This window comes from Rissa tridactyla, chromosome 4 (genome assembly GCF_028500815.1).
Source record: "Rissa tridactyla isolate bRisTri1 chromosome 4, bRisTri1.patW.cur.20221130, whole genome shotgun sequence".
In the NCBI taxonomy this organism is placed as follows: Eukaryota; Metazoa; Chordata; class Aves; order Charadriiformes; family Laridae; genus Rissa; species Rissa tridactyla.
Window position 1 is genome coordinate 3,816,473 of NC_071469.1, and position 22,414 is coordinate 3,838,886.

Sequence of the window (22,414 nt, forward strand, 5' to 3'; positions counted from 1 at the left end):
AGCTTTAAGTGTGCGTGAACGCTTCAGTGCCAGTATATGTTTCACAGAAGCCTCTACCAATTTGACTTCTGAACACATCTTCTAAAAGCCTGAACAGGTTTAGAATAAGCTATAAGCTGTGTTTTTAATTAATTATAAAACAAATGCAACATCCTTACCACAGCACGACTGGCAGAGAAAACAGTTGCAAGGCACTTACAGAAGGCCTATAGCCCATGCACATGCTGCACTGCCACTTGATTTTAGGCTCCTGAGGGCTCGCAGAGAATTTTTTTTCTCTTATACTTCTCTGAGTGACAGCATTCAAATGCTATTCCTGCTAGGAAAACTATAGCCTTTTTAGCACTTCTGAGAAATTCAGTAACAAAGCTTTTTGCCTTTTTTCTTTTTTTAATGTTCCAAGAAGGACATCGGTAACATAATGCCCATTTAGCGCCACTCCTTGCTTTAAAACTGTCCTTAACGTTTATCTTACCCCAATTAGAGACCATCATAGACAACAATCCCGTAACATAAAAAAAACCAGTTCCATTTATTTTGTTTTAAAGGAAGTATTTTTTAATGAAATGTGCACAAAATTATACAATATAAAAATGGAATTCAATTTATAAAAATATGTATATTTGAGTCCAAAATACTTAATTTGAAAATAAGAAGAGTGCTAACTGGATCACAACACATTTCAAATTGCACCCTTTTCCCTTACCCCCCCTCCCAATAAAAAGTTTTTGTTCCCTTTGTTCCGCTTGATTTTGTTCTCGCATCATCAACTTTTTAATCTCTAATAAAAACAGTTTTAAATTGGCCCTGAGGTACTGATCAGATTGATGCAGTCTAGGTCATTGGCTTCATACACAGTAAAACAACCAGTACGTACAAATCCTTAAAGGAACAAGATTTTTTATCTTCTGAGGCAGAATATTTCTTGTAGCTGATGAGCGCTTGGCTACAACTAACAAGTTATTCCTACTTAATCTTAAAAGATCCTGGTTATATCCAGTAGGCGGTGCACTACTTTTCATATTCAAGATAAATGTATCTTATATGACCCAGAAGACCTATTACAACTGGACAAGAAAAACATGTTACTGGTCAAATTGAACTTGGAACTGCTGCAGAGCTGGTTCACCACAAACAAAACGCATCTCCACTTCTACTCCACTCTGCTCACAAAGATTGCTTAGAGGCATGAAGAAGTGGTGCCTGAAGCGATTTTCTTTAAATACTGTAGAATGAAGACTGTATCTATTAAACAAAACCCTCTGAAACATTTGATCTAGTCATTTAGCTGAGGCACAGTACTGTATCTCCTACTGGAAGTCTGGAATTGACAATCGATACTGATAGGTATTGGAGCAAGTACTTACAGAACTGCACCTGCCCAAAAGGCTGACAGGTGGAAACTTCTGTATTACCCATTGTTCCTTTGCTTGGATACAACCCCTGATATTTAGTATACTATGATTAAAAAAATACTTCTGCAAATCATTTAAGGGAAAACCTTAATAAAAAGGTAAGTCCGCTTTACAGCAGTTTCCATTAACTACAGTCAAGTATTCAAGTGTCATCTTTTAAACGAGGAGCACCAACTGCAATAAAAACTCGAAAAAAATTATCAATCTCACAACATTTATGCAGAGTAGTGGTATATTTTGTGCTGACACCCGGCCTTCACGGTAATGGCACCATGTAATAAGAACCTGAAAGGAGCTAAAAGTCACACAGGTACAGTAGCAAAAAAGAAGCCTCTCAAGTATCTATTTATGTAGTTAGAAGGATGTTTGCAGTAACAAACAGTCCTACTCATTCAAGCAACAATGATTTCGGAGAACTTTTCCCCCTCACATAAGGGATAGTCCCCAGAGGCCTCTACAGCCCTGCATGTCTTTAAGCTTGTGCAATTTCTCCAGTCTTAAGTTAGGTATGAAGGCCATTTTTCGAAGTCTGTTCCAAATTAAAGATGAAAACTGAATCTGGTCTACTTCATAAATCCTCTGCAAGTTTCTTACAACCACTTTCCAAAAAAATGTGAAGGAGCAGGAATGAACTAAGAAACTGCAGAGGACTTGGAAGAGGAACTGGATCTGGAGCGACCTTTGAAGAGAACGAACTGTGGCGAAAGACAACTGATCTTCGCTGGGTATCACCAGAGGAAAGTCAGTACCACATACTGATTCAGTAGGCTTTCACACCTCTCCACTAAAAAGAAACCAAATTGTTTTCTTGTTTGGTTTTTTTTTTTGCTGTGTTTTTTTTTTTTTTTTGTTTTGTTACAGTACAGACTTTTGTTACCCAGGAGCACAGATAACTGCAGCATACTTATGAGGTGAGCTGCAACTTCCAGCAGGCATGACCAGACTCTGTGATATAGGTTACAAAAGGAATAGTAAAGAATCTTAAAACATTCACAGAGGTAAAAAGAGACTACTGTAAACATCTGAGAGATGCACACAATTTCTTTGATAGTTTCAAGAGGATACTTCCTTCAGGATGATGAAGGCACTTGATACAGACATTTGATTTCAACTGGTTAATTTTCAATCTGGCAAATTTTCTGCCAAGAAAAAGCCACCACAATAGTTACTAGCCCTCCTGCACTGCAGTCTTAGGGCCTGAGGTTACAGTTGTCTTAGTATTCTTTTACGGAGCGCAAATGTATTTGATAAATTATGGAAGATATTATCTTATGCTAATGAAAAAAAAAACCAAACCCCAGTACACAGCTAAGAGATCTACCCCTGCCTTTCACCCTGCAGTTATAACAGCGCACACAAATAAAAAATATCCAATCCCCCCCCCCCAAAATTTTAAATTACAGTTGCCTCAGGAGTGTCCCACGGATGCATTTCCAGATAACAGTACAGCAAATATTGTTTTCAGGTGGGTAGTAGAACAAAAGTGTAAGAATTTCTACCAAATGGAGTTTAGGTCTTCTAAGTTAAAATCTCTTCAAGGAAGCATCAAGCTACAAGGCATTACCTGAATGGCATTTGTTTTTATGTTAATCTTCATCTGACCACAAATCAGCCTATTAACGCACATAAATTAATGGCAGAGTAAGTAACAGGAACCAATGATATTGATTCTGGTTCAGAAGAGAAGAAGGCACTTTTAGTTTTTTTCATCCGTATCTGTGGGATAGGGAAGTGTTGTTATACAGATTTCAGCTGGTTTCAGTGTTCAGTTGCAAGAGTTTCTTTTCAACTTTGTCTGCCACCAAATTCATATTACAGCCCCGAAGAGCTTTTATTAAGTCAGCCACCTTCGCATCTCTTCCCTTCCACTTCTGCCACTCTCGGAGTGACTGATAAAACTGTTCACGCAAGTTATATGGATTGGCTGCCACTATTCTTTCCAGTTTCACTTCAGAAACGTCAAGTTTTCGCACCAGCATTTTCCAGTCTTTCCCAACGTTATCACATATGACTTCAATAGCTGCCTTCTGAAAACCTGAAATAGCAGAAACATATCAAGTTAGTGATGGATTTACTAAGAAATGGTGAATATTTTTAAGTTAGGGTTGGTTTTTTTTTAGCAAAACGTTACTACTCTTGCTGCTTTGCAAATACTGAAAGTCACACCACGTTCTGAAAAGCCACTGGATATACTTGGAATCCCAAGGACATAGCAGGATTTCCAAGTGACCATTCGATTAAAAAAAAAAAAAAATAAACGGAAGAAATTAGAAGTTTCCACCCCGGAAAACTGTTTGCAGCATATGCTGCCCTCGTGGTATGTTTCCAGGGTGCAACACAGCCCCGTGCAGCAGTTTGTAGCGGAAACACCCTTAGCAGTGGGCTGTGCTACAGGAGGCACTGAGAGCAGCCCTGCTCTGTGTCCGCTCTCGGCATACCCACCGCTGGGGGATGCCTACAGATTTACTGGGGTTGGCTGGGGAGGGGAGGAAATGAAAAAGAAAGTAATCCACCTACGTTTTTCGTGTGCATCTGGTTGATCATCGGGAGCATTAACTTCCCCTTCCTCTTCGAACTGCTTTAGCTGTGAGACCAAGTCTTCCCTTTTAATGTTCTTAAACAATTCTTCAAGAACCGATACCTTGTCGCTTGCAATTAGCTGCTGCTCGAGGAGGATGCCAAAGAGATCCCTACCGCTCCGCACGGACTCCAGTCTCCTTTTCGAAATTTCCTTCCGGCAGAGAAACTTCAGGGAATCAAGCTCAGAGTCCGACAAGCTCGAGGAGAAGGAGTTCAGCAGAATCAAGAACGGATCCATGGCGCCGAGGCCTACACCGCAAACCACAAGCAGGCCCCGGGGCGAGACACCGGCGGGGAGGGAAGGCTGGCGGAGTCCCGTCCCCGCCCCCCGCAGGCGGATTAGCGTTCCTGTTTTCACAGGGAGACTTCCCGGGAGGCCGGAGGGCACGGGAAGACGAGACGAGACCCGGCCCTGCCTGGCCCCGGCGCCGCCGCGATGGCGGAGCGCTGACCCTGACCCCCCGCCCGCGCGCCGGAGGCGGCCTTGCCCGGAAATCACATGACGGCGGCGCGTTCCCCTCTGCCCGCCACAAGATGGCGGCTGCAGAGTGGGCTCTGCCACGGCCGGCCGCGGGGCTCGCCGCCGAGGTTTTAGAAACCCCGCGGTGCTCAAAAGGCCTTCGGAGGCGAACGGGTTTGTTTAATGGTGCCGAATGCAAAAGGTGTGTTGGAGCCAAGCTCGGCGCGGTCGGTCTTCTGCTGTAGGAGGAGCCGAGCCGGGTCTCGGTGCCTCAGCCGAGCTCTAAGTTGGGGGAATCCTAAGTTCCCCGTTTAATAAGAATTATTTGCCTTTTTGTGAGGTACCTAAACCTACATGGGTTAGCTTTTGGGGTGGTTTTTTTTTTTTGCAAAAGGGGAAAAGGAAGTACAAGGATGAAAGGACTAGCTCGGCAAAGAACAATAAAGGCCGCATCAGAGCTCCCAAGGAGATGCTGCCGTTCACTCCACGTCCCTCCCTGGCAGCTGCCCGGGAAAGCGGCCTCTGCCCTCTGTGCCTGGCCTGAGACCCCTGGCCTTTCCTTGCAAACACAGGGCTTGCAGCCTGTGCTTCGTTCCTCACAAAGATTAACTGTGACATGAAGTAACTCCTGACCTTTCGAAGGGAAGAAGTGGGGCAAATGTTACTTCCTTTTATTTTGAAGGCAATTTTTATAGAAGGTGAAAGGTGGTGAACTTTTCCTAAATGGGAAAGTTCCAAGTTCATCCCATCATTTCTAGGTCCCCAAAGTTCAGAAAAAATGTAATGTTTTTTTCTTCACAGCATGTGTAGGTAGTTCAGGAATTCCCTTCTTTTCTGAACCTGGCATGTTGATTCCCCTAGCTACCCCATTTCCAGTACAGTCTCTTAATTTATTATTGTTGCAACACACAAATAGACCTACAGTCCTCGTCATAAAATGATTGCCATCTCAGATACGCGAGCTTAAGCATTAGTATTTTCTGCATCTACTTCCCCAGTCTCGCGTTCCAACATCATGAACAGCTCCGCTCCCAAAACATTTCTAAAACTCCCACAGGCACAAGCCCTCCTTAGATAAAACTGCCAGATTTTCAGCATCCTGTTTCAGTCTGTTAGACAGAGCTAGTCTTACACATGATCAAGAAAGCCAATGTCTGGAACTGGCTACATGCACAAAGCCCATCTGTGCATCCACAGCAGTGGGCACAATGATAAAAGAAAATACATATTTAATACTGAATACAAGATTTGTTTCCCGTATAATCCTCCCAGGTTATATGAACAGTGGGCAGCCTCATCTCCTGCAAGTAAACATTCCCTTAAAATAATTTTCTTTGCTATAGCATTAGCAATATTTTCTTTGATTTTAACCGGATAACCCCCAAATTCACGATAAATTTGTGACTTCCATCACCCTCCTTCACCACCCCCTCCCCGTTATGTTCCTCATCCAGGAAAGGTGACAGGCACCTAATCATGCCAACCTGAAAAAGCAATTAACATGCGTGTTAATCCCAGTCTCTCAGGTGAAATATAAAAAACCTGTTGAAAAGAGAGATTTTTGTGTAGTCCCTAAATGCTGCAAAGCGGAGGGAATTAACCTGTTGCAGCGTCTGACGGTAAAGTAAATAGCGAGAGGAACTGGCACTGAGAATTGGAGGTGGGGTGAGCTGTGAGTTGAGAGATGTATTTTCTTTCTGCAGTCCTGAATATGCTTTAAACTGAAGGAAAAAAGATTAATAAAAAGAGTAGTGTGATGCCAATATATTGAGAAATATATTTGCAGCGTGTGGATTAATTTAGAAAGCAAATGTAAGCCCTAGTAACAATAGAAGAAGTGTAAAATCCAGTTAAATAAAAACCTCATTTTAATTTTGTCAAGGAAGATGACTCTACAGAACAGGAGGAACCAAATCACACGGTGCATAGCTTGTGCCTGGTGATGGCAGCCGGCCGAAGTCAGAGGCAAGTCTACATCAGTGTAATTTATATCTTTATTCTCTGTCCCTTGACATGCAATTGAAAACAACATCAACTAAGATTTTAGTAGTTTCACAGGAACTTAGCGGCCAGATTCAGCACTGATGTACAAGGAGGTGTGAAAGTGATTCCGTACGTCAGTGTAACTCTGAGGGAGTCTAAATTAGTAACAAACGTGGAACTAAAAGATACAAATCATCATTTAATTAAGATATAAATCATCACTTGAATGCTTTTAAACTTCCTCTTAATGCCTGGCGTAGTGATTTAGTAGTCCCTTTTATTATGGCTGAATCTGACCCGTTAACTCTACTTTGACACATTCACAGATGGAAATACCCAAGGAACGTGCTTTCCTCCAGTTATTTCCTTTGAAAGCAGTTCACGGGGCTTTAGCAAAGAAAATATTTGCCAAGGTCAACAGATCATAACCGCTCCACATCAGAACAAAACTTAATAGAAGTGATTTATTAGGCCAGCTCAGATTTCAGTAGAAGTTTCCCAGAAATTAAAGTGCTATGAATGATCCAGTTCCTAACTAAATAAGTTAGCGGTTTCTTGAGGCAAGACTTGCAAAATGCTGCAGAGGGAGCTCGAAGCCTGGGAGTGTTTCAAACTGAGCCTTTTGACTTCATGGTTTTCACTGAAGGAGCAGGGGAAAGAACAAAACGGGTTCATTTCTGCCAAGCCTTCAGTGAGGTGTCGGTCACCAGGGCATTCAGGCAACAAACAGCCGGTGGACACGAAACGGCGAAACGCATGGCTGCCCTTCGCGGGGTCTTTGCACCGTCACATTGTGTGAATAAATGGGTGGCTGAAAGGTTGCTTGGGAGGGTTCATGACTCAAAAAAGCCCTGAATAGTAAACGTTTTTGTAAAATGTATGTAGCTGTACTGACCCACAGGTGACTGAGATGCGTTTGCATGGAAACTTCAAAAGATGCTTTGTGTTTTCCAGCCAAGGCAACATACATTTCCGGCTATCCCTTCTTCTTCGCTCTAGCATCCTACTCTCATCTGCCGTGGGGCTGTGGAAATGTCTGACAGTTTCTGCAGGCACTGCAATCCCTCTGATGTAATCTGATTTGCTATTAGTGCTCATTAACATGTGTGCGAGTTGCTGAGTCTGCCTTCGGTGACTGTTTTCTCCATCACGGTCAAACAACTTACTCTTCATATGACAAATAGCTTTCTGTAAATATTAATAGTTTGCCTTCTCTTTTCTGCCAGCCCCTCTTCACTAACAAGGGGTGTGCTTGCAGCCTGCTGTTGGCACACCAGAACTAGTTTTAATCTCGCGATTTCAGATGCTGGTTGCAACACAGCTACTTCAGCCCAGTATGTGGCATGCTCAAATCAGAGATGGTAACGCAGGTATTCAAAGAAATCTCTCTCCTTTCTGAGGCCCACAGCAAGGGCTGCACGCACCGGTAGAGTTTCCAGTGTTAATAGATGTATTTTTCTTCTTCGTTTTTGTTCTGAGCTACAACGTACTTTGCTTATCTTTGATATGTTTAAAGCTTAAATCACTGCTGTTAGTTCAGTCCTGTCACGTGAGGGTGAAGCTCTGCTCCCGGGTTTGTAAGGTGCAAAGGATTTGCTTCTGCAGGATCTCCTGTCTGGTTTTACAGAGCAGAGAGAGGTGAAAGACTCAATGGATCAGGGCTTCGCAGACTTGATGGTGGTGTTGCTGTGCGGGATGAAGAGATAGTCAATAGGTGTCTTCAGAGGCAGAAACTGGAATCAAGTCAAGGAGTGCTTGCTGCTCTACTGCTGTTTCTTTACAAGCTGCTTAATGGTAGTTATTAGATTGGCTGGGCTGATTGTCAAGGTGGAAGTAGGATTGTCAAAGGTGTATTTGTTTGGTTTTTTAGCAAGCGGAAGGAAAAGGGGAATATCTATACAGTGGAGGTGGCGTCAAAATTCAAGCCATTCCATTGCGATAAGAGAAATCTTTATGCTGATGTGCACCCTGTGGGTGGACTGCATGGTGCTTTCAAAAGCCCTGCAGCTAGAGAGGGGGTTGCTCTTGCCTTTTGGACCCAGCAATAAGAAATGTGATGGGATGCATTTTCTAGTTGCATGAGTCCATAGAAACTAGAGTATTTAGGAGCTACATTTTTTCTAGCCTATCAGACAACTCAATAGCAAATAACCCATAAAATTCTCATCCCTAACAGTTCTGAAACACAGGTTGGACAGACTTCTTGGCTTAGGGAAGATATATTTAACCCTGTCTTAGTGCTGAGAAATTGTTTCTCTTTTGAGGTCTAGTCAATATTCCACTTCTTTTATTGAAACTGCCATTCTCTCTCAAGGGAATTAGGAGCATCTCAGTTTTTCGTTTTTGTTTTCAAGGTAAGAGCAGTATTAAAAAAATGCAAACCCCTCCCTGCTAGCTGAATTGGGCAGTAACAGGTTTTTTGTTTGCTTGGTTGCTTGCTTTTTTATTCCTTCAGTGACTAAACTGATTTCCATAAAATTTCTTAATATACTTATTCAATGCCTCTCATCCATTGTTTGCAAAATCCTAAAATGCGTGTTTTCAGCAAAGACAGTTTCCGCATTTTCTTTTGTGAATTAATTGATCCGTCCATGTTTCTTTTGTCAGATATTACCTCTCTGTTGCTATAATGTCGAGCATAGAAAGAAGTGCTCTAGTAAAGAAACTATTTGTGAAGAGACTTAGGATCCTAGGAGAAAACTGTCTGTGACAAAGGGGCCTATAAGAAATGTCAAATTACTGTGTGTTGAAAGAGAGAAAATTAGAAGCAGAGTGTGGGAAAAGTAAATAAGTATAGAAAAGAAAGTGAACTCCAGCATGAATAGGTTGTTTACAGATAAAAGATCTGGCCAAGTAACAACAACAACAAGCAATAAGTTGTTAACAGATGCTTGAACTTAATATTGAAACAGAAGAAGTGTTGATATAATTCTGTTGATATAGTTCCGTTGTGTTATTGTTGGCAGAAGAAGTTAGTTTAACTTTAGGGGAAGGGTAAATTGTAGACTTTTGTTTATTTTCTCCAGCTAAAAACCTCGGACTTGACTTTTTACCTATTTTTGTAGTGAATTTTCATCATACCACGTAAGTATGAAATCATTCAGACAAACATTTCACATGTCAATAAAGCTGTGTGTATATATTAGGCCAGCACATTTCATTCCTCTAAACAGTATTTAATACTCAAAGCTCTGCAACATCAATTTTGCACTTGGAAAAAGAGAGAAATGGAAAATGAGGTTGTCTGCACAGGAATGTCATTGTGAAATAAGCTAGGGAGGAAATAAAAAACCTCCCCAAATAGCAGTGAATGATCATTAGATCTCTTTTTGGGCCCTTTCTGTTTCTATTCTATTCAGTCCCTGCTGGAACTAGACTAAGCTGACCTGTAGAGCATTGGAAGTGTCCGCTTTCTGAGGGTTACCTTAGAATTGCTGTCTGAGGCAGTTATTCTGAGCAGTTTCCTCCTGAGGGTAAACCTACCGCAGAACATGATACAGAGATGCCAAATCTCCTGTTAACTTATGCCGAGGTATGTCCACAAACCTGTCTTCCACAGTGCCTCACAGAAATACCGGCGTGGGTCTGAAGGCAAAATATCTCCCTTAGGGTGGTGAAGAGCCACTGGAAATAAGCAATTTGTGAGTCCAAAACTCGCTCCGACCCCGTGACTCTCAAACCCATGCTGGGACCATGCCCCATTGCGCAGTGGTGGGATCTACGACTGATGGAGAGCAAAGCAAAGTTCAGATACGGACTGGAAGTTGCTATTCATCCAGGGAAATAATCCAGTGGTTCTGATTGCCAGGCTTGAAAACTACTACTAATTAATTTCTGAAGAGTATATAAATTTTTGTTCTTTGTTTTCCTGAGCTGCTACATTGCCAGTTCCCAAGCCCTATAAAAACACGAAGAGGTAAATACTTACCACATTAAGATTTATTTTCTTCCATAGAAAATAAATGGAGGTGTTTTTCTTTGGTCTCCTTCTTTGCAATGGAAAACACAATATTCTGAGCAGCTATAAAAAAGGTTAGTCTAACTTAAAATTAATTATTTTGCAGAAAATGGATCAATTTTGCACTGGTTTGCACCACTTGGAAGTATTTCTTACAAGCATGCAAATAGTGCTGTAGCACAGGACTCCATCCTCCCACCTAAGGAAAGTGGGTTTTCGCCTTTTTTTACTGAGTACAGCAGCGCTCAATTGTCCGATACACAGCATTGCAGTTGAAAAAGTAGCAGCGGGGATTTTTTTTTTGTGTGTGAATCTTCCAGCTGCAATCTTTTGTGCATTGAGAGACGCTGCTTTGGACCTGGTCATTGTCATGGAAGTGGTGTGAAAAAGGTAACCTTTTTCCCAGCCATGTCTCTGCCTGTCGAGTGGCCTCTTCACAGTCCAGAAAATCCTTTGGCCTCTAAATGTCTGCCAGAGTTACTCAAGTTTTGCTTTAATAAATATAAATGAAGGAGCCTGGCCACACTTGGTTGATTTCTGAGTTAAACTCAGGTGTTGTGAGCCCACTACAGTGACTGGACACAATGACAAACCAAGAAAGGTGGATACATTTCCTAAAAACAAGCATTACCTTAGATACCCACGACTGGCAGTAGAATTACCCATTAGAGGAAAGAGCGGTGGATTTTTGTTCTTCCTTTCAAGAATGTGCCAATACAGTATTTTCCGCCTGAGTCATTACCTCACCGTCATTGAAGTTGGAAGGTGTAAGTTTTTTTCAAACCCGATTAGAGAGGGAGTGCCTTGTCTGCCTGAACACAGTACAGTTATTATCTGGAGCGCTCATTTCCTTTTAAAATGTGAATAGCTTTATACAACCATCAAGTGACACAGGATATGACTAGGTTAGTTACTCATAGGGATTTGGATATAATAAATAAGAAAGCAAATCTGGTTTTGTCATCCCCCTCCCTTGATTCTTGGGGGGGGAGGGGGGGAGGAAGTACTATTTTCTGCTCTCTAAAGAAACGTTTTAATTTGAGCTAGTCCACACTGTTGTACTCAGAACCAGATACAAATTAGTCTTAAACCCCAATTCGGAGTTCATTTTCATCCACAAACATAATGGGAACTTGTTGCATCAGGGATGAAGAGTCTATGAAGGAGCTGAGATATAATAAATAATAAATAATATCTCACTGAGATAATAGTGGATTAATATAATACAATCTATAGCATTTATATATTTTCCTTACAGTCGGTATACTTTAGAAGAAGGAAGTTACGCCACAGCTTTATCTGCCTACCCTCAAAAAATTCACCTACTGCATTTTCTTTTCTCTTGAGAAGTTCTTGTTCAAGATACAACCAAAATTAACTTGCAATATAAGATCAGGCCCAAGCTCACCCTCTCCTCTATCTCAAATATACATATAAAGATACAGCTCTGCTGTTCCTCACCAATTTTGGAGTGAGGCTTTTTAAGGCAGAAGTAGCCTGTGTTACATCTTTGCCGATAACCTGAACGATTAACTGTCATTTCTTATCCACAAGAAGACCCAGAGATGATTACCAGCTTAGCTCTACAGCTCTCTCTGGTCAGAGCTAAAAGACAAGTGTCATAAAGATGCAGAGAAATTTGGTTTCAGATGTAAAATTCAAAAGGACAAAAGTGAAGAGGCTTAGTAGAATTTCAGAACTGACTCTTGGTTTGTCTTCTTTTGCTCTTTGAAGCCAGGAAGATGTAGCTGAAATCACATTAATTTACTCTCAGGACTTTCACTGTTCCTGAGTAGAGTAAAATACTTCAGTAACTCTAGGAGTGTGGCCCAGAATCCACCAGATTGCGGAGCCGTTTCGTTATGCACCACCGTCTCTTGCTGACCCGAGAGGTCGTGCAGTAAAGCTGGAGTAGGCTGGCCTGCTGAGATTTATTACTTTCCCACTTGATGGTTAATAACTTGTAATTACCTACCTTCTTTACCTACAGAGGTATTTTGAAGATTAATACATTAAGAAATGTGAGCTGCTCATCTGATTAATTACATGCTCCTATCAGGACAGAGGGGAATTCCATGCTGGTGAGCACCATGCCGCGATGAGACACCGCTACGGTCTGGGTTCAAGGGAGGCAGCACCAGCGTCTCAGCCACTTACCAGCACCTCACCTTCGGGGCTTGAGAGACTCACCTACTACAGAACCAAAGGGCTTGTACCACCTGGGACCCGACTTCAATGTTGGAAGCTGTGTGAGAGTTTATACATCGTTCCAATCAACCTTAAAAATAAGTGTGTTCCTAGAGGAACTGTTTATTTTTGATCGCCGAGGATCATGGTATTATTTGCAGTCAGTGGAAAAGGCAAAGCCACCAAGTCCTCACTGATGCTCGGAGAGGTCTCTTCTCTTTCTTACTCTGTTTTCATTCATTTCCTCCCAAAGGACTAATGCCGTCCAGCTTTCATCCGAACACAAGACCAGCAGTGTTGCACCACTTGGCAGGATGAGATTGTACATCACTAGAAAACATTGGCAAAAGCTACCTGATAACCTACCTACAAGATGGACTCGCCTAAGGAAACGAGTGTTTCTCTTTCCAGAAAAACAATAACTGTGGCTGATCTGCCAGATAACCTGAACCCGAGAACATCAGTCAAAAGCCTTTTCTTCCTCCCTTCCCTATTTGCGCTTTTCCCTAGCCTCCATCTCTTATATTTCAACTGGAGAAGGAGGACACTCTTTTTCATGTAGAAGTAAAAATAGGGAATAACCTTTTGTTCTGCTCTAAGAAAGATTGCTTAACTACCTGCATTTAACTCTTGCTCTGAAAATCAGACTTTGATATGCTTTTAAGTTTGTTCAGCACAAGCATTCTGCCAAATATTTTGTGTTATGATTCTTTTTCTCATGAGCATTGTGATGCACACATTTCCCATTCTGGCATGAATTTTCTCATGCAGGTGATACTAAGCAAGACGAAAGCTATGGCCTCAAAACCGTCAAACTTGTGTAACTAAATTCATGACCGTGCCCATCATGCCTTTGATTTTCTGAGCCCTACTAATTTGATTTTCTGAACTTTACTGCTCGCACAACTCATCTGCATCAATGTATTTTGGCTTTAGCTGACACTCTGGGTTATAAAAGCACCGTAGACTAAGTTTGACTGATTTTTATTATAAGTGGAAGCAATCATTCAATAAGCAATTCTTAGTCTCTTGCAAAGTGCGCTGCAGTCAAAGGGAGTCAAAAGGAAATATTTTCTTTGGCTTCAGATGGCCTCGAATCAGGCGGCATGCATGGTATTAAAAATTAAGGAAAGAGCTTAAAATTAAAAAGAAGCCACATTAATGGTTAGTTTCTTCTTCAGAAAGGCCTGTTGGGCTAAAAAAAGATGGAGGTTAAAAAAGGAACTTTAGTTTTTCTCTGCTGTACTAAAAATGGCATATTGTGTTTGGTCATGGAATAAATAGTACTCAAACGCGAAAAGAATTGAACCGGAATTTGAATGGAATCCATATAAATTTTAAGACATGGTTTCTTCAGCGGCAAAAGGAAAAAAAGTTGTTTACTCTGAAAGCTCCATAGGAAAATATAAATGGACTCAAGTGATCTACAGAACTTCAGGAGTGTTCAAACTCCTGAGGTAACAAGGTGAAAAGTAAATTGTTTTATTATTGCTTATTGGAAATCACAACAGCCAAAAAGATCATTAACAGCTCAGGACCAGAGAGCATGGAGGGTTTAAAAATAGAAACGTATCTGTGCCTTGACTTGAGACTTATTCACCCTTAAGCTATTTAAGACTGCAAAATATTTGCAAGACAGTATCTTAGAAACACAATGACATGGAAATCCAGAAGATTCAGACTCGTACTCTTGACACAATAGGGTGGGTACGATTTCCTGCTCCTCAGATGCCAACTGAAGTTGTGTCTTTGCCACAAACTCTGGGTAGCAAAAAGCGAAGAGCGTGTTTTAGCAATGGTTCAAAAATGGGCAATGCAGCCACTGCCAGCTGTAATCTTTCCTACTCGTGTCTGCGTTTGCTCTTGGACTATGTAAAGTAAAAAGCATAATGATTTTCCGTTTAATACATCGATACATTGGGGTTTGGCTTTTTCTTTGTTTTTTAAATCTTTGATCAAAGCAGGGCTGGGAAATGGGGTTTTGTACTTACAATTTTGTGGCAGAAGCGTGCCAAGAACGGGCTGAATGCATGTCGCGGAGATACTGTCAAACCAATATGGAATTCACCTGTATTTGTACAAATACAAATATTGCTATCTTTTGTCAAACCTGGCCCATATGGCAGCTGTGAGACGCATCGAGGTATAGTCAGTTATTTCTTGGTCACTTCCAGATCCCTGCTTCTCTGTGTTAACTTCCCCCCGCCTCTTCCAGTGAATCCTTATTAGCATAATCCTGCCTCAAATTTGCTATGGGCAAACACAAAACTTGTTTCTATTTGCATCACAAATATGAAAAACTTTCATGGAAAGTACCACACCCACAGTGCAAATCTCTTTCTGGCATTATCTTGTATCTAACAGGCTCATATCTACTATTTTGTCTTTAAGAACTGACAAAACCAAACCAGTTACCAACTAGGCAGTGATTTACCTGCTTCTGGTTTTCCTATCTGTTATCTTGGAACTGAATTCCCACCTTCTAACTCAATTTCTAGTTAGAGCATTAGTATTTTCTGGCTGGAAAGGGAGAATTGATATGGACCCTCATGCTTTGCCTTCTCACAGAACAGCTAAATGGGAGCAGGAGAAAAAACGGGAAATGGCGAGTCAGGTTCTGAGCCCAGCTTGGCTTGTAAAGGTCCCACAAGGCAATAAAAATGTCATCTACACAGTGCAGCCTTTCTGCTGCCTGAGCTACTTCCCTTCAGGCTTACATTCATCAAGGCAAAATCGAAGGAATCCCTGAGTTTCATTCCTTTCCTTTTACCATTTCATTTTTCTCTTAATAACGAATACATTTTTCAATTTAAATGAAGAAACCAAAGAGCGTTCTTCCTCATTACGAGCCCATTTCAAATGTCTCAGTGAAAGCTCTTACACCTTACCTTCTGCTAAATGCCTAAGACTGAAGTCAGAAGAAAATTAAAGCTCCCAGGATACGATCCATCCCTTAATATTCAGTGTCTATGATCTACGCCTGTGCTGGAAGCCAAACCTCCCGTTGTGCTCATGGAGACAGGTGCATCTCAGGGGGGATTTACTGGATCTCAAAGTCTGCATCTAGAGCCGCTGGAACACAAGATTTCCCTTCTACGTTGTTAGGAAGATGCGTCGAAATGAAGTAGTCAATACCCGCAAACAAATCTCAGCTCTGGCCTCTGCCGCCTGAGTACACAAGGAGCACTGGGAAGGGCATCGCGGATCCAGTCTGAGGGAAACCATGGGACTGGCTTTCTCAAATCTAACGGTACTCAGTTAGACGCTCAGGGCACAAGGAGGGATGGGAACAGAACCTGTCCCACAGGAGAAACTCTTGCATATTTAAGTTTATTTCAAATAAGTGTTCAAAGAAAAAAAAAAAAAAAAGAACTAAAACAGATTTAGTATATATTTGCTTTTCTTAAAAAATGATTCCATGAAAGAGTTTTATAGTTATCTAAGTAGTAATACAGTTTTTATATACAAAATCCCATTTCAAACCATTTACTGTACAAAAGAAAGTATAAGCAACTGTTACTATTTCATGATTTCAGCAAATAATGAAAAAAATCTGATAAGTATGCGTTCAGGATACAGTTCTACCATTTACAGGAATGTCAGTATTAAGTTGGGAATATTTCCGGATCAGTATTTACAGATAAAATTCCCTTCGAGGAAGCTCCCCTAAGATTTCTCTTCAGAATAGGTAGTTCACGTTTGGCTTTCTTCTGGATCTTTTGGGCTACCAAGGAATGAGAGGAAGAACACTTTTTCCAACAGGATGTACGGACAGAATCCTGCTTGATTTATTCCCACTCCCAGTCCTATTGCAGTCAGTGGGCCTGATCCGGTAAACGCTTCCTCCCAGGCATAACGCTTATTGCGGGAATCAATCAGGCAGGATTTGGCCCTACCATAGTAAGCGACCATAAGATACAAATTTTAAAAATAGTGACATTCCTGCAAGTCAAAATACAACAGAAACAAGAGTTAACAAAATATAAGCCCTTTATTAATAAAAATCTTTGGTTGGATCAATATTTTAAATAAGCTTCAAGAATATTTGGTTAATACCATTTTCTTTCTTCCACATAATTTCTTTTCTGGTACCTTCTTTGGACAGACTACAGAAAAATATCAAGTTCATCACATACTTTAAAACAAATAAATATATCAAAAGCTAAATATGGCATTTTTTTTTTAAATTTCTAGCATTAATCTTTAAATTAGTTTGGCAAAGAAAAAAGAAAAGGAGAAAAGAAATAACTAACTTCTCTTGAAAACAGTCTTTTGACGTTTGGTTTTGTAACAAACCATACAGTAGTTAGACTTTAAAGAAATCTTTCATTTTTATTTTCTTTTTCAGTTTTATATTTGCAATGCAAGTGCCATGGACAAAACAAAGCAATAAAAGAAATGAGGTTAATTGCACCAATATTATTTGGAAGTGCAGTTTATCGTTTGACAAAGCAAAACTAAAATGTACTATGCTTAAAAAGAGTTGTACTGATGGGATTTAGCTAGGCATCGTAAGTAAGGATTTTAGACTTCTATTTTAAGGAAGCTCCTTGTACAAAAGATAGAGTATTTTAAGACAAAAGAAAAGTCCTGTAACTAACTGAAGGTCTGGTCCTGTAGCCCCAGTGCAGGCAAAACTTCCGTTGAAGACAGCGAGTGGGGCATGGTTTGGATTTACTCCTCTGGCACAGCCTCTGGGAAATGCCGTTCAACAGCAGAAAGTCTGCGGGAGCGACTGGCTGTGAAAAAGGGGTGCAGACTCCTTTCTCCTGCAGAGGATGGAGGGCTACAGAGAAAAACCTGGCTACGAACGGGATGTGCTAAAACAACGGGGAAAAGGGAATTTCCTCAGCAACAACAGTGTCCGAGTACTGGGCAGGGCAGTGTGAGTCACTGTAGCTCTACGTGTGCTCGTTATATTCAGGGCATTCGACAAAATGCTCTGTGATCATCTGTCTACCTGCTGGGAGGATCTCCGGAATTGTGCTGCTGCTGTCTGGCCGCTAGCGAGGAGCTGCTGGGGGACTGCTCAAACACAGCCCGGGGCACTGAGGTAGCTTCATCCACATCAGGCATTCATCGGTTAAAAAATAATAATAAAAGAACTTTTCCAGACTGACTTTTCTGATGTTTCTGAAGAGAGCAGTGCCCCGGGGAAGGTGTCGGGTACACCGCAGGTTGCCACCAGCGCCCCACGCACCCGTGGGACTCTCAAGCTCAGCGGGAGCTCTGCTTCTTCCAGACCCGCAGGTTCAAACACAGACGTCTGCCAGCAGAGCTAAAGCCTATCTCGGAAAGCAGGTCAGGCTGGTAGGCTTTACGGGGTTTCTCTCCTGCCAAAAGGAATACCAGGGCACACTCTAAAGCTGAGTTTGCATATACGTTATCTAGTTACCCCACAGACGTTCAAGCCCGGGGTTCCAAAAATATTTTAAATTAGTAGTATTATTATTACTTAAAATTTACCTTTATTTATTTAGTTAATTAATACGCTAGGGTCAAATTCTCAGAGAATATCTCTATCAAGATGTACTAAGTACCGGCATTTATTAATGCACACCAACGGCAATAGTGTTACCTAACAATGAAATATAAAAATTCCCTGCATTAACTGCTTGTGCAAAAGAAAAAAAACAACAACATTATCAGAAATAGAATGTGGTCCTCCATATTTGCAAGAAGAGCATTTCTCACAAAGATAGGAGCAAAATGGCAGCACATCCTTCAACATGCACCAGGTTGTCCATTAATCGAGTCCTGCCCTTTACGCGATGGCTTGTGGATCAGTGGAATGCCCCGATGTACTCAACTCCCTCCTCTTCTATACGTCAAGAGGATACGAATGGCAGGAGGACAAGCTCCCGCTGCGGCTCCTGGGGAGTCTCGGGCTGTGATTGTTACAGTTTTCACCTTTTTTCTTGTCGTTGTCTTTCCAAGTTTCTAGCATTTGCAGCTTCCCTTGCTCTTCTCTCATGAAGACCTCCACCATGAGAACTTTCTCTTTATGAATCTGCTGACTAATGTCCTTGGGAATGTCTGGGATAATCCAGTCAACAAAGTCACTCATAAACATGACCAAGTTCTGAAAATGAAATTGTGAGAAAATCTCAGCAAGGTCAAATGAAGGGATGGCTGTAAGGGAAGGGGCTGTTTTTGGTGTACTTAGGAAGAAAGGACAGTATTTGAGTTGGGCTCAATGGCATGTCGCAAGCCTGATACTGAGCCAAATTCACCTCAACTTGTTGTTCGTGCTAGACACGGAGAAAAATGGCAGGCACAGACCTCTACGATTTATGTACAAATACTGTCACAGCCACTTAGAAATCCAGAGGAAACACTCATTGATAAATGGTTTACGAGTTTGATATCAGGAAGGCAGAAACAAATAAAAGGTAAAATGATGAAAGTTGGTAAGATGCATTCCAACGAAATGTTTCTGATTTAAAAACCTCGATTCAATGAAAGGGAGGTCTTTCACAAAAAGATACATATTTTGTGAAGAAAAAAAAAATGGAATTAAAGTTTTGCAACAAGTTGTTTAAATAAGTTAGACTTACAACACTTGTGTCACAATAACCAGCGTCACTGTTGTGATCGAGTAACGTCATTTAGTGAAAAATTACAAGATTCTGCCTTCTTGTTCAGACGCAAGTTAAACTCTAGCTGGGAAAATTTTGGAAATTTCATTTGGCTAGGTCTAGAAATGAGCTTGGATGAAATTTATGCTGCTTCAGTGAATTTGTTTATGTCCTACTGGAGAAATTGGTGGGACCTAATTAGCATCAGCTTTGTGCTGGCTTCTCACAAAGGCCATTGAGTTGCTTCTGCATCAAACCAGTTCAGGGAATTCCTGGGGATGAATTTTTCCACTGGGGATATTGCCTGGGCCTGGGTGGGTGGGAGGAAGAGGGTGAATGAGGATGGGCAAATTGCTTTTCCATGAAACTGCTGAGAAAAACGGTATTGTCTTTGGCCTAATAACTTATTTCCAAAGGAGGCTTGCCTTACGTAGCTAAAGAAATACAACAACTCTCTTTCTTTCTCATATAAAAAGTGCCTGCGGTATAAACCTACCTGGAAAACTATCACAAATGCTAATCTTGCTGCTAGGACAGCCCAGAAATCCTTTGAAATGTCGTACTTGTTTTCGGACCAAGGGGGTTCTCGATAATCTTTGTATCTGCAAAACAAGCCTCAATAAATCAGTGCTGTCATGCAGAAACTTTAGCACCATGATAATACCCTCCGATTAGTGCAAATATATCAATTACGCATAAAGACGGAGTAAACTACACAGCTCAGATAATGTATTTGCTTTTAAGATTGGTTAAAAAAAACCCCATATATTTTTCAGACTAATTTTTAAGATAAAAATACTGATCTTACATCCACAGAGTGTGTTATTCTATGTGGTGTTCTCCTTGTTCATGATTAGGAAAAGCTCGCAGCTAATTTTGACATACAGAGAGAAGGTGAGAATTTTGCCTTAGCTGTGGCTGAGGGAAAAATCTACGAGCTAATCAACAATAACTTGTTAGAAACGGGATCAAGAAAAATACATTAAATTTAAAACCACAGCGTCCTGTCAGTATTGTGAAAGAATTAGAGCTCCATATTTTCAAATGATTTAAAAACCCCTGGAATACAGAAGAATGATGGGATGGGAAGAAGAAAGAGGCTAGAAAGCAAATAAACCTGGCATTTTTGTATTGGACCGCGGCACTAACACTTCTGTTCTCTAAGTTCTGTACTAAAAACGTGTTTGCCAGCCTTGTTTATCCCGTGCCCAACGATCACCAGTAGGAAACCAGGAGAAAGTAAGAGCTAGCAAAGCTCATATATATGCAATTTTGGTTGGGTTTTTTTTTTCTGTTTAGCAGTGATTTTTCTGTTTAGCAGTCATTTCAGCAGATTAAGTTGCACTATTCAAATTTACAAAGAATATTAATTAAAAAATAATACGATTATAAAGCTCTTTTTTTCTCCTGGTCACTTTGTGTAATTTTTTAGTATATGCATACCTAAGTAATTTTTCTTTATTTTCTCCCCTGGAATGTCACTTTCTTCCTTGTTCTCCTCTTCCCCTTCTTACCCCCATTGTCCCCCTTTCAGTTTTGCTGGTGTAAGTGCTTTTGCTGTTATATTTGGCTTTGGTCCCCAATTCTAAGCATTAAAACATTTGTTTTGAAGATGATGCGTATCTACGGAAGCCTAGGCACTGACCTAGATTGCTTCATAAGGTGAAATATGCAACAATAATTTTCCTTTAAAAATGAAAATAATATTTAGAAATTGTTACAGATGTGTGGATTTCCTGTACAACGACGCCTTAAGTAGGTCTTAAGTTCCAGTGCAGATAAGGATGCTATTAATCTCATCAGGAATTGCTACAGAAACTGGACAAATAAGAGCAACGTATTGTGGTCATGGTCATTATATCAAGGAGCACGTGATACAGCAACATGGCATCACAGTAACGTCCTTTTGTTCCCTTAAAGCATCATCGTGCTGTTCATCGTTATTTATCTCCTTTCTTGAAAAAGGGAGTATATAATAATAAATCTTTGCATGGGCAAACACTGAATTTAACAATGCTAATCCCTGTTTCCCAGAATAAGCAGTACTTCATAGTCAGCTGTTGTGGTTGCTTAATATTTAAGCCAAGACGTTGAAGGCAATGGCTCCATCTGACATAAAAGGCTACCAAGGTGCTAAAAGAGAACTGAAAATACAAGGGAATGTAAAAATTTGTCCCATTCTTAGTCAGCTGTGAAAATTGTCCAAGTTAGTTATCTCTCAAGAGAGTACCTGCATATTTGAACCTCGTAGCCCAGATCCATGGGGTCGTTGGGAGCTGTTCCTGCTTGAAAATCGCTGACATTAAAAGAGGATAGTGTATGGTTGACGAAGCCATGCATGGTGCCATTCTCACTGTACATATACAGGTACACGAGGCGTGGAATGAAGTCGGATGTGAATGAGATCACAAATGCCTAAGCCATAAGAGTAAAGAGTGAGCGCAATATTCAGGCAGTGGTTAAGTTAATAATACACTCGAGTACGTCTTGCCCAAAGAACTCGCGCAACTTCAGAAAACAAGGGGGGAGACTGCAGCCCACGGGGCCCTAAAAATGGAGTATTTACTTCTGCAACAAGGGAGTAGTTACTGCTTACTCTTCCAAGTTGCAGGATATTAGACGGACCAGTTCCATGCCAACAGAGATTTCTGCCTGGATAACAAGCTGAATTCCCCAGGGAATGGAGTGGCCGTACCCCCCCAGCGCCAGAGGAAAGCAAAACACGGCACTGCTTCCCCCCGCCCCAGTCACGGCTTGGCCCTGATGCATTCTATATGGTCCAACGGATGGATTTCCAAGTACTTTTCTGCTCTGACAGCGAACTGACTCTTTTAAATTGTCATTGCATTGCAAAAGGCCATTCACTGTATGTGGTTTTTAACTCCATCAAGCTAAAAGGATGAGCGGACCGAGCCCACTTTTATTTTTGTGGTCACAAAAATTGCATTTTATTTGATTACTTAAAAAGGTTTTCTAAAAACGCCACACACAAAATGCAAGACAGCCAATTTGACCGAGGAGTTCATCACTTTAGCCTTTCTCATTTATCATTATTATGAAACATTCTCACTGGCATAAATCTCATGTACATGTGGAACAAACGCAGTACAAAATGTTTTACTTATTTTATGATAAAGAGGGGTAGTACATAGATGAGAGAGAGAAAAACAACACTGGATAATGACAAAGAGAGACTGCATCGAAGAAAAGTGAAAAAAAAAAAATGGAGAAATTATTTCCAAAGGAAAAGAAG

At 41.0% G+C, this 22,414-nt stretch overlaps 2 protein-coding genes across 11 annotated transcripts in view; both read right to left on the minus strand.

Annotated features, from left to right (window-relative positions):
* Window positions 1-2,246: 2,246 nt before the first annotated feature.
* On the minus strand, window positions 2,247-4,456 carry FADD (Fas associated via death domain). The gene is made up of 2 exons (XM_054198478.1): window positions 3,933-4,456; window positions 2,247-3,450 (listed from the first exon to the last, which is right to left on the minus strand). Exons 1-2 carry the CDS (start codon window positions 4,231-4,233, stop codon window positions 3,164-3,166), a joined length of 588 nt encoding a protein of 195 aa, XP_054054453.1. The 5' UTR covers window positions 4,234-4,456; the 3' UTR covers window positions 2,247-3,163.
* Window positions 4,457-16,555: 12,099 nt separating this feature from the next.
* ANO1 (anoctamin 1) overlaps window positions 16,556-22,414 on the minus strand; it is an 83,380-nt gene continuing 77,521 nt past the window's right edge. For all 10 annotated transcript variants that reach the window (XM_054198472.1, XM_054198470.1, XM_054198469.1 and 7 more), the window contains 3 exons: window positions 21,392-21,576; window positions 19,658-19,763; window positions 16,556-18,665 (listed from right to left, as the gene is read on the minus strand). In XM_054198472.1, the coding sequence (XP_054054447.1) occupies window positions 18,405-18,665; window positions 19,658-19,763; window positions 21,392-21,576 (552 nt within the window). In that variant the 3' untranslated portion in view covers window positions 16,556-18,404. The remainder of the gene's footprint in view (window positions 18,666-19,657; window positions 19,764-21,391; window positions 21,577-22,414) is intronic.